Here is a 12,487-nt window from a genome sequence, read left to right as displayed (position 1 = left end):
AAGTTCTCTAGCAATTAGGCACTAATTAGGCTTCATTTGGTGAAAAAAGGCTACATGGGTTAGAAATACAAATGCAGTAGAATCATACTGTATTATTTCTCAGGGCAAAGATGTCATCTGAAACTACTATGTATCGTAACAGACTAAGAACCTTGCAGAGGCTAAGACATGTATCGGAGACAGAAGCTATTTTTGGAATTTATTTTCATGCTTTAAACAAAAAGAAAAATTAATATTCCTTTCAGGAAACACGAAGGCCAGAAAGCATTAACCCACACATGCCCTCCCCCCAATCTGATCTCAAAAAAAAGAAAAAATCAACTCCACAAGGAAACCCAGGAAAGCCATCCAAATATACACATGCCTTGAATTCAAAATTAGGTATTTAGTCAACAAATGCTTACTATGTGCCAATTACTAGGCAAAGCACTGGGGATACAAATAAAGGGGGAAAAAAGCCTTTTCCCTCAAAGGAGTATACATTCCAAAAAGGGAAACACTATGTAAACAATAAGGTACATATATGTACATATGTATATATATGTACATATATGTGTGTGTATGTGTGTGTGTGTATATATATATATGTATAGAGAGAGAGAGAGACAGAAACAGATAGAGACAGAGACAGAGATAGAGAGAGTTGATGGCAGATAATATGAAAGGGGCAGACTCTAGAACCTCGGGGAACCAGGAAAGGCCTTCTACAGAAAGTGGAACTTGAGTTGAGTCTTGAAGGAAGCCAAGGAGGCAGGGCATTCCATGCATAGGGGACAGCCAATGGAAGTGCATGGAGATGAGAAATGTAGCATCATGTTTATGGAACTTTGGGGAGGCAAATGTGAGTAGATTCTATAGTGAGTGGAAGGGAGTAAAATGAACTCTAAGAAGGTTGGAAAGGTAGGAGGGGGCCAGGTTATGGCTTTAAATGCCAAACAAAGGAGATTATATTTGATCCTGGAGGTAATAGGTAGCCTCTGGAGCTCATTGAGCAAAGGGTGACATGATTGGAGTTATAGAGAAATAACGCTGGCAGCTAAGTGGACAATGAATTGGGGAGGGTAGAGACTTCAAACAGGGAGACTTAGAAGTCTATCATAATGGTCTAGGCAAGAGATGATGAGGGTCTGAATAAGGGTTATAGCTGTGTGAATGAAGAGAAGGGAACATCCATGAGAAATGTTGTAAAGGTAAAAATAACAAGTTTTGCAAAAGATTGGATATGTAGGATTAGTGAGAGTAAGGAGTCAAAGATGAAACTGAGATTGAAAATCTGGGAGTCTGGGAGAAATAGTGGTACATTCAACAGCAAAAGTTTGAAGGACAAGGTTTGGAGGGAAAGAATGAGTTCTGTTTTGAATATGTTGAGTTTTAGATGCCTATAGGATTATCCATTTTGAGATTTTCAAGAGCCAGTTGGTGAGTGACTCTTGCTCAGGAGAGACTAGGGGTACATATATGTAGATATGGGAATCATTTGCATAAAATGATAAATGAATCCATGAGAGCTGAAGGGAACACTAAATGAGATAGAGATAGGGCCCAGGGCAGAGTCTTGGGGAGCACCCATGGTTAATGGGCATGACATGAAGAAATACCAAAGAGAGACATGAGAAGGAACTGATAGGTGGAGAACCAGGAAGGGATTAGGAAAGGGAATAAGCATTTATATAGTGATTACTATATGCCAGGGCCTGTGCTAAGCACTGTTTACAAATATTATTTCATTTGATCCTCACAACAACTCGGTGAGGTAGGTGCTATTATTCTCATTCCCATTATACAGTTAAGGAAATTGAGTCAAATAGAAAGTAAGTAATTTACTCAGGGTCACATAGCTAGTAACTGTCAGACTGGATTTGAACTCAGTATTTCCTGACTCCAGAACTAGGGCTCTATCTACTCCATCACTAGTTTCTTGTAGTGAGAGCAATCTCATCAGAGATTACCAGGAGAGAGCAATCTTATGAAAAGCTGGACAGAGAGAATCCAAGAGGAGAATGTAATCATTGGTAGGAAAGACAATGAAGAGATTATTGGTAACTTTGGAGAGGATGGTTTCAGTTGAATGATAGGTCAGAAGCCAGACTGAAGAGGGTTCAGAAAGGAGTCAGAGGAGAAAGTAGAAGTAATGAGTATAGATGACTTTTTTCAAAGAGTCTAGTCATAAAGGGGAGAGATAAAGGGTGGTATTTAGTAGGGATGGTAGGATCAACTGAGGGTTTTGAAGGGAGGGAAACATAGACATGGTGGTTGTTGTTTGTCTTTCATTCTTGAAAAGGATCATGCCATCAGGAAAGTAATGCCATGACTTGCAAGTGAATTGGATTTAAGTGAGGGAAGGCTGTGCAAAGTCACCAGCCTCACTTTTTCCTCTAGAGCCATCTGGGTCCAGTAGCAAGATATTTATCAGGATGACTGGAGATGGCCTCCAGACATGTTGGTAGACAGCAAGGAAGTTATAGGGAGACAGAAGGATAAGAGAGATGTGAGATCAGAGAAAAATGGATCATGGAAGTTAACCACATATACTGCTTATTCTGGAACATGCAGGGGTGTAAGCAGCAGTGACAAGGGATGGGCTAGATGGAGACTGAGACCAGGACAGAGTTGGCCTGGTGTAGGAGTCGTGGATATCAGTGTTCTTTGTACAGCTGAAGTTCTGAAAACTAGAAGGTTTGTAAATAGGTAGCTTGTCCCTAGGTACCTATTTTGACAGGTAACAGCATTTAAGAGTGCTAAATGTTAATTAAAATGGGATTTTTATAGCACTTAATGCTTTATAAAGCACTTAATGTATATCTCACTTCATCCTTACAATCACCCTTTAAAGGGAAGGGACAAGTGCCATGTTCCCTATTTTAGATGAAGAAACTGAGGCTAAGAGAAGGTAAGAAGTGGCAGAGCCTAGAATGCAGATTTCTGGAGAAACTGTTGAAGGTAACTGTTATTCTGGGCCTGGGTTTTATTGGGAATGAGTGAATTGTTGCTGAAGTATAAGTGACAGGGACCTTGGGAGGAAATGATTGTGTAGCTTCTTAGAAGGAGGGAAGTACTAATCATAGTCTATTGTGCATCTTAAATTGTGGGGGACTGAATTTCAAACAGTTGAGAGAAAAGATAGGTAGCCTCCCATGGCATTAGGTTCTATAGAGATAGTCCACTTGAGAGGGATAGAATGATCTCAAATGAATTTTTTTCTTTTTTCTTTTGTGAGACAATTGGGGTTAAGTGACTTGCCTAAGGTCACACAGCTAGTAAGGGTCAAGTGTCTGAGGTCAGATTTGAACTCAGGTCCTGATTGCAGGACTGGTGCCTACCTGCCTCAAGAATGCATTTTTTTTTTGAAGACAGAACTGGAAATATTTATCATAGGAAAGAAATGAGCCTTAGAGAAGGAGATAAACATCTATAAAGTGATTGCTATGTGCCAGGGACTGTGCTAATCATTATTTATAAATATTATTTCATTCAATCCCCACAACAACTCTGTGAGGTAGGTGCTATTATTTTCATTCCCATTTTAAGGGAACTGAGTCAAATAGAGAGTAAGTAACTTGCTCAGGGTCACATAGCTAGTAAGTGTCAGACTGGATTTGAACTCAGTATTTCCTAACTCCAGAACCAGGGCTCTATCTACTCCATCCTAAGCTCTAAGAGGTGAATGTAAATGCACTGGGGCCTAATTGACCAAATTATTATTACTATTACTATTATTATTATTATTTTGGTGAGGCATTTGGGGTTAAGTGATTTGCCCAGAGTCATGCAGCTCGTAAGTGTCGAATGTCTGAGGTCAGATTTGAACTCAAGTCCTCTTGACTCCCAAGGTGGTGCTCTATCCACTGTGCTAACTAGCCTTTTAAAAAGGCACCTATTATGCCCATCCATTGAGGAATAGCAAAACAAGTTGTGGCATATGAATGTAATGGAATATTACTGTGTTATAAGAAACGATGACTATGATGGATACAGAGAAGCATGGAAAGACTTATGTGAACTGAAGCAAAGCAAAATCAGCAGATCCAGGAAAATAATGTACACAATGACTGCAACAATGTAAGCAGAGAGACCAACATAGCAAAACTGAAACTGAATGCTACAAAATTATAAAGACAAGCTTTGCCCCCAAAGAATAGCTATGGGAAGACATTTCCCTCTGCTTGTTTGCACAAGTGGGGAATCATTCCACAGAACTGCAACATTGGATCCCCCCATATTTTTGGGAAATTCCCCCATATTCCCCCATAGTTTTGCTGAATTGTTCCCCCCTGTTTGTTATAAGGGATGGTTCTCTGGAAGGGATGAAAAGGAAGGAAATGGTGTAGGTGATATACAAATGACACCAATATTTATTTTCTAAATTTATTTTCTAAAAAGGCATCTGTAGAAGATAGAAGTGGAGTCAGATAAACCTTTGGACCTCTTCAGTATTTCTGAGTTACAGTTACTGAGGATGAATATCAAAATGGGCCAGTCTTTCCTGTAGAAAGTGTAGGATTAGTGCAAATAATGATAAAATCTAAAATAAATGAAGGCTGATAATGAATAAATGAATGAATGAAGAAGACATTATAAAAAAGTTTGTTAAGCACCTGCTTGGTGGCAAGGGCAACTGCCAGGCCTGGAGAAAGGGAGGCCTGAATACAATTCCAGCCTCAAATACTTACTATGTGACCCTGGGCAAGTCACTTAACCCTGTTTGCTTCAGCTTCCTCATTTGTAAAATAAATTGGAGAAGGAAATGATAGACTACTTCAGTGTCTTTGCTAAGAAAACTCTAAACGGGGTCACGAAGAGTCAGACATGACTGAAACAACTGAATAACAACAACACATGTCAAACACCATGCTGAGTATTAGGGATAGAAAAATAAAAGCAAAGACAATGTCTGCTCTCAAGGAGTTTACAATAAGAAGAGATAACATGTATAGAGGACAACATTTATAGAGTTGCCAGGAGGGGTATTTTGGTTTGGTGGTTGGAAAGGCATATCCAAGGCCATATAACTAAATAAGTGGTAGAGAGTCATGCTAGAGTAATCTAATTTCCTTATTTGACATTTTTACTAGACAGGTAAATCAAGAAAATTCTCTAGGCATAGAATACCTAGGATGGTGAGTGGAACCATAGGGGAGTAGATTGACAACACACCTTTTCCAGGAACATGGTTCCAGAACTCGAAAGCAGGATCAAGGCTGAGGACAGGAAGATGGTGAGAGAATACATTGAAGAAGAGGCTGGACTAGCTGACCTGATATAATGGGTGATGCACCAAGCAGGACCTCAGGGACCTCAGGATAGGAATTATGGAGATGAAAGAACAAAATCCTGAAGGTCATGGCTTTCTGGCCTGAACAGCAAAGTGGCCGGTGAAAAGATGTTTGAATGTCAAGGTCACCAAAAGAGATTTCTTAGTTCCTGGAGATAATATGAAAGTTTAAGAGAAAGGACAACTAGAAAAATAACTTCCTATTTTGTTTCTCTTTTTTTCTATCACAGAGAATAATCATCAGACTGGGAAATACAGAATAGAAGTAGTAAATAAGGTCTGGAAGCACAAAATTTCAATCTCTTTTCTTAGTTGACTCCTTTTGCAGCTTTTGACATTGTTTTCCATCCCCTCCCCCACAACCAAGATGCTCTCTCCCTCTTTGGCTTCAATAACATAGCTCTTTCCTGGTCCTCCTTCTACATGTCTGACTGTCCTTTTACTAGTTCATCAACCATGTCTCATACCTTAACCATGTTTATCCTCCAAATTTTGATCCTAAAGCCCTTTCCTCCTTTCTTTTCACTCTTTCACTTAGTGATCTCTTCAGCTCCCTTGGGTTCAATTACTATCTCTATGACAGTGACTCCAAAATCTATATTATATATCCATCCCTAATATTTTTCTCCCTTGTGCTCCAATCCCCAATCATTAATTGTCTGCCAGACATTTCTACATGAATGAGGCAGAGGGGAGTAGTGGAAAGAATGCTGGTTTCAAAGTCAGATGACTTGGGTTCAAATATTGACTCTTCAGCTTACTACCTGTATAATCTTGAGCAAATCACTTCACATCTCTTTGGGCTTCAGTTTCCTCATTTGCAAAATGAGGTGGGGCAGGACTGGATCAGATGTTTCTTTAAGATACCTTCCAGTCATAAATCTAAGAAATAAAATTCTGTAGGCACCTCAAACTCAACATGTTCAAAATAGAACTCCTCTTTTCCCCTAAAACCATCCCTTCTCCAAAGCTCCCCATTTCTGTTAAGGGTAGCGCCTAGTATTCACTAGAAAATCACCTAGTTTGCAGCATCAATCATTCTTGACTCTTCTGTATTCTTCAGCTGTCATATGCAATCAGCTGCCAATTTTTAGCAAATTTACACTCACAGCATCTCTTGCATCTTTCTCTTTGTGCTCATTGTGTATCTTAGCTTAGGCCTCATCACCTCTTGCCCAGACTAATTACTAGTCTCATAATTACTGGCACTCTTTTCCAGTCTTTTCTCTCTTCCATTCATCTCTCCTATAGTTGAGAAAATAATCTTTCTTTAGCACAGACATGAATATATCATTTTAAGCCTCAAAAATCTTAAAAAAAATACTTCCCTATTATGACTCTAGGATCAAATACAAATTTCTCAGGCTAGTGTTTAAGGCCCTTTACAATCTAGCCACAGCCTATTCAGACTTACTAGCTTTCACAAACTTTGTTCTAGCCAAACTGGCCTGCTCCTTCAAACTTGGCATTCTGCCACCTCCATGCATTGTACAAGTTTTAACCTGTGCCTGAAACACGCTCTCTCCTTCTCTTTGCCTCTTATAATCCTTAGCTTTCTTCAGCACTCAGCTAGATAGAACCTCTGTGAAGCCTTTTCTGATTCCATCTCCATCCTCAAATAATCTTGTATTTACCTATTTGTTTGCATGTTGTATCCCCAAATAGATGTAAGCTACCTAAAGAAAAATACTGTTTCTCTTTTTGGTCTTTGTATCTTTTTAAGGCCTAGCACATAGAAGGAACTTAATAATTAAAATAAAAAACAAAACCTGAAGTGCAGAAGTATTAAGAGAGCACCTGAATACTCTCAGTGAGTTCAAGGCACCAGACTCAGTTAAATCCATCCCAATATAATAAAAGAAATCATAGATGTGTTTGCTGGGACACTGTTGATGATCTCTGAAAAATTGTGAATGTTATAAAAGAGGCCATGGTACTTGGAATAGGCAAATGTTCTCCTGACGATTGAAAAGGCAGCTTCTTTAGACTTTTGGCCAGTAAATTTGATTTAACTGCTGGCAAATTAAAGAATGTATTATGAAAAGATAGTTTGAGAGGTCCTAGAAAGTGAGACAGTGACCACTCTGAACCAGTGTGGGTTAATGAAGAACAAGTCACAGAACTGTAAAAAGATACCTTAGATATCATCTACTCAAATCTTCCATCCCCAATTTAGAGATGAGAAAATTGAAGCTCAGAGCATTGAATTGACTTGTCAGGCAGGTAGTCAGAAGCAATTATTAAGCAAGGCACTATGCTAAGCAATGGGAATACAAAAAAAGACAAAAAGAAGTTGCTGCCTTCAAAGATCGTGCATTCTAAAGTGGGACACCACACAAAAATAACTGGGTACTTGCAAGATATATACTGAGCAATCTGATCCACATCCAAAGAAAGAACTATGGAGTTTGAATGCAGATCGAAGCATACTATTTGCAATTTTTTTTTCTTCTGTTGTGTTTGTTTCCTCTTTCTGGTGGTTCCTCCTATTGGTTCTAATTCTTACTTACAACATTGCTGATGTGAAAATATGTTTAATAGGAATGTATATGGATAGCCTATATCAGATTGTGTGCCATCTTGGGGAGGGAGGTGGAAAGGGAGAGGGGGAAAAATTTAAAACTCGAAAGCTTATGGAAGTGATTGTTGATAAATCAAAATAAATTAATTTTTTTTAAAAAAGAAAGTAATCTGAGAGGGGAAAGCATTATGTAAGGCCATATAACTAATAAATGGTTGAGAGTCTTGCTAGACTAACTTGATTTTTTTTCCCCAGCAAAATGAGGAGAAATATAGGCTACATGGATTCAAAACTAGTTGAACAGTTGTATCAAAAGATGAATGATTAATGAGTCTATGTCAGTCTATAAGGAGGTATAGAAGTCTACTCTTCTTTTAGAGAAATAAATGTAAAGTCCTATGTTTCAATTCAATAAATCAATTGCCAAGACAGCAACAGTTAATGACACGTGCTAGCAAAAAAGACATTCAGATGAGGATGAGCTTACTGCATTTGTAATCCAACACACATTTTCATAGAACTTATGCAGATAATTAAGGACAAATTGGACATTTTTATTTGAAATAGCTAGAAAATTACTATAATTGCCCATTTTACATGGTCCTTCAGGAACTTACTTTCCAATGCCAATCCTTGTTCATCTAATAAATACATTTTGTTTGATTTGGCTTATCTGTATAATTTGTTAAATGCTAAATTTGATCATTTTAAAATTTAGGATTTTAAGCAAATGCCATCAAGCTATTAATAAGGCCATGAAATGGATCTTTATGTTTTCCCTTTTGAATTTCTCAATATAACGTTTTTTCTTTGGCAAGTATTTGTTTTTTTAAATGTTCTGTGTAGTATTTATGAGGAAATATGAACAAGAATAACTCTCAGAAGTATGTGAGGGGCTGAAACTTATACCAGTAGGAAGGAATGTTCACCCTGATGAAACCAAGACTCTTTGAAAGTATTAAAAGATAACAGAATATAGACTCACTCTTCTTTTTGTTTCTGATTTTTGGACTGGTGTAACATTCTGGTGCCCAATTCGAAAAGGTGATCCCCTTCCACAGTTCGATTTCTCTTCGTTTGTCTTGTTACTATATAAGTACAAATAGAACACGAAAGAAATAAAACAGCCCTATGCTTTTAGTTTAGGTCTTTAATAATATGTATCACAAATCATAGTACATACTTTTTATAGTACGCTACAGTTTTCAAAATAGTTTTTGCATTTGATCCTTACAATGTCATCATTGGGAAAGGCTAGGAATTATTATTCCCATTTTATATGGTGCTCGGAGGAGTTACATGACTTGTCCAAAGTCCCAGAGCTAGAATAGAAGAGGCGGGGAGAACTCAGATCATCTGATACCAGTCCTCTGCTCTTTCTGCTACACAGCACTGCCCCGAAAGAGGTTTTTAATGTATTTAGCAAAAGCTGTGATTCAAAACTCGAGGAATCAAAAAAGAAAGCAATTTCAAATGAGAGGGACACAATGATTCCATATTCCATTAACGAGACCGCAAAGAACTATTAATGGCCCTGATCATTTGCTAAGAGAAGACACATAAACATGTTACTTCCTTTACAACTTCCTTCTTTCCTTCTGACAACTCATCTAGAAGGTGTGGTCTCCATCTTTGTGGGTTTAGAAACTTTGTCAGTTTGTTTAAGTGCAAAGTTTTTTTTTCCACTTAAAGATGATTTGCAACTATTTTTGGACAACTCTGGCTACCTAATCAATTTTGTAAGAGAGGGCACTTTTAGTACCTAATTTCTTCTTTGAATTACATGTTATCAAGTCTTTGGACTAAAGGCACATTTTTTAATGGGAAAAACCTATCAAATTGGCTTTGCAAAAGCAACTCCTTCTATTTAAATACCCAATGAATGAACTGGAATTGAATTTAAAGAGTCTATTCTCTATACACATTTATGCCAGAAATCATTAACATCTGTAATTTTCCTTTTATAACATTCTTTCATTTGCAATTCTTTTCAGGCTCTGCATTTGTTTTGAAAAACAAATCTATGTTATCAATGGAGTTCCCAACCTAAAACTAAAGTCTTTTATCTTGATGGGTGTTTTATTTATTTGTGTGTATGTGTGTGTGTGTGTGTGTGTGTGTGTGTGTGTGTGTGTGTGGTTTAACACATCATAGGTTTGTAGAAAACATCTATTGTGAATTCTGGGCTATATGCCGTTATGGCATTCTATTGTATATTACTCTACATTTTAGTCTGCACATGCTTATATATGTATATGTTGATTCTGAAGCTAAACTATAAGTTCCTTGAGAACAAGGATTGCTTATATTTTTTTGTCTTTGTGTTTTCAGTGCCTAACTCAGTGTCTGGCATGTAGTGGGCTCTTAATAAAGGTTTGTTGATTGATCAAAGGGGAGAGTGCACCAGAAATTTTTTTGGGGGGGAGATCAGAAAAGGCCTTGTGTTGGAAATGGCACAGACCTTTAAAAGTGAAATTTCTCTGGAGTTATAGATGACAGAGTGTATTCTAACAGAGTACTTGAAAAAAAAGTGTTGCAGGGGTAGAGAAGGAGAGTGAGTGAGAAGGGAAGCCCTTTGTGCTTATACAAATGGTAGTATTTTAAGACATTTTACAAATACTGCAAAAAAAAAAATTTGGAGCAGTGCCAATAAAACATTTAAGCTGCTGTATGAAAACATGTCAGTCAATAGGATAGCCAAAAACTAAATCCACCTATACAAGAGACTCTAATTCCCTCCCAATGCTGCAAGCTGTCCTTTTGTATAGCAAGGGGATGTTGAGAACCTGGCAGCTGCAATAAGTACCATCTATTGTGGAACTCCATAGAATTATCCATTTAAAAAAGAATTACTCTGGTTGGGGTCTATCAAGGCAGAAGGAGTCCAAACTGGTTCCACTCTAGTCTGTTTCTTCATCTGTAAAATGAGTATGGTAATAGGACCTATCTCCCATTTCATAGGGTTATTGTGAGGATCAAAAGAGATAATATATGTAAAGTGCTCTGCATCCCTAAAGAATTACATAAATATTAATGGTTTGATGGATTACTAAATAATGAAGATTAGTGTGCTGGAGAGGCAGGACAATGTTATTTTCTTCTGAATTCAAATTTGGTGTGGCCATAATCACAGGGTGTCAATTTCGATTCTTCAGAAGGAAGCAATCACCTTTGTTACAATGGTTGAATTTACCTAGCTTTTCCCTAAGTAAATTCTAGAGTCTTAAAGAAGTCACTAGAGAAAAACAGAAAGTCGTCCAATGACAGTAACAATAACTGGCATTTCTATAGTGCTCTAACGTTTGCAAAGAACCTTACAAGTTAACTTATATGTTAAATCCTTAATGTTTGTTCCTGTATAGGAGTATATAAAAGCCCAAACAGTGTATATCCCCAAAGTGTAAGAATAACACAGGTATTAAAAAAAAAGGTCATTCTTAGAGATGTATTGCTGATGAAAAATATTGCTGATGTATTTTCCAAATCTCACTAAGGATTCTCCAGCAAGAAGATTAGAATGTCTTCAGATCTCATCCAAGAGACTCAAAATGTAACTAGCAAGATAAGCTGGGGTCTACCTAATTGCTGCCCCTCCAAAGGCATGTTATTATAAAAAAAAGAGAATGGAATCAACAAAAAGTTGAGTCCAAGACTAAGATCAATCAGTGTTTATCAAGCTTTGTCCAGACAAAGGAAGCTGTGTTTCTAAGAAGTGGCACTGGTTTTCTAGGCAAAATCACCCTATCCTAGAAAATGATAATTCTTCAAGCTACTATAACCTAATAGAAACATCCTTTAAGGCTGTCCAATTCCATTTCTCTTTGCTCTAATGATATATTTATTAAGAAACTTTCTAGTCTATAATTTGGTCTCTTCTTTAGTGTGCTGACCTAATAGGAGGGAATGCCTTCTTTAAATGACTTTTTATCCTTACAGATATAGTCCTCTTTGTAAATTAATCAGCTGGCATCCTGGTTTTTAAATCAATCTCTTCTGTGAGTTTGTTTAGTGTGACTATATTTCTTAGAGCCTCATCACTTTTCAGAAAAGTGATAATGTTTTTGAATCCACAAAGATGAAGGAACAGACTGTGGATTCACCATGACCCTCCCCCTCCCCAGATTGCAGATACCCTCTAAAAGGCCCTGCCTGTCTAGCTCTCTTTGTCTCTTTCTTGATCACAGTCTCTCCTATCTCTTTGCAAAATGTTGAAGAAAGGGGATGATATTCTATGCTTATGGTTAAGTGTGGTAGGAAGGTTAAACAATTTTAAAAGCATTTTTTTTCTTTTAACAAAACATTTTTAAATGACAGTTTCAAATTAGGAAACAATTTTTAAAATGTCTCTTATGATCCTCTTATTCTTCCATGTGTGAGCTTTGCTTTGTTGTATAATTTAGGGTTTTAGGTTTAGAGTTAGAAAACACCATAGAGGTCATCTAGTCCAATTGCTTGACTTCAGAAGCTCACAGGATCACAATTTAAGAGTTGGAAGAGACCTTAGATGCCATCAAGTTCAATCCTTTCATTTTATAGGTGAGAAAACTAAGTCCTGGAGAGGGTAAGTGACTTGTTCATAATCATACAGTTAATACATATGTATCTAAGGCAGGTTTGAAACTCAGGTCTTCCTGCTTCTAGTTTCAGACCTCTGAACCATACTGTACCACACTGCCTCATACACCAACAGAAAA

The 12,487-nt window shown here is 37.4% G+C and overlaps 1 protein-coding gene across 1 annotated transcript in view; it reads right to left on the bottom strand.

Annotated features, from left to right (window-relative positions):
- Positions 1 to 12,487, bottom strand: part of SEL1L2 (SEL1L2, ERAD E3 ligase adaptor subunit) — a 111,257-nt gene that overhangs the window by 84,165 nt on the left and 14,605 nt on the right. Inside the window, exon 2 of the mRNA XM_027840290.1 lies at positions 8,779 to 8,881. Within this exon, the coding sequence (XP_027696091.1) occupies positions 8,779 to 8,881 (103 nt within the window). The remainder of the gene's footprint in view (positions 1 to 8,778; positions 8,882 to 12,487) is intronic.

This window comes from Vombatus ursinus, unplaced genomic scaffold (genome assembly GCF_900497805.2).
Source record: "Vombatus ursinus unplaced genomic scaffold, bare-nosed wombat genome assembly UNPS02014841.1, whole genome shotgun sequence".
NCBI classification, from domain to species: Eukaryota; Metazoa; Chordata; class Mammalia; order Diprotodontia; family Vombatidae; genus Vombatus; species Vombatus ursinus.
Note: the sequence above shows the minus strand (reverse complement) of the source record. Positions and strands in the feature narration are given on the sequence as shown.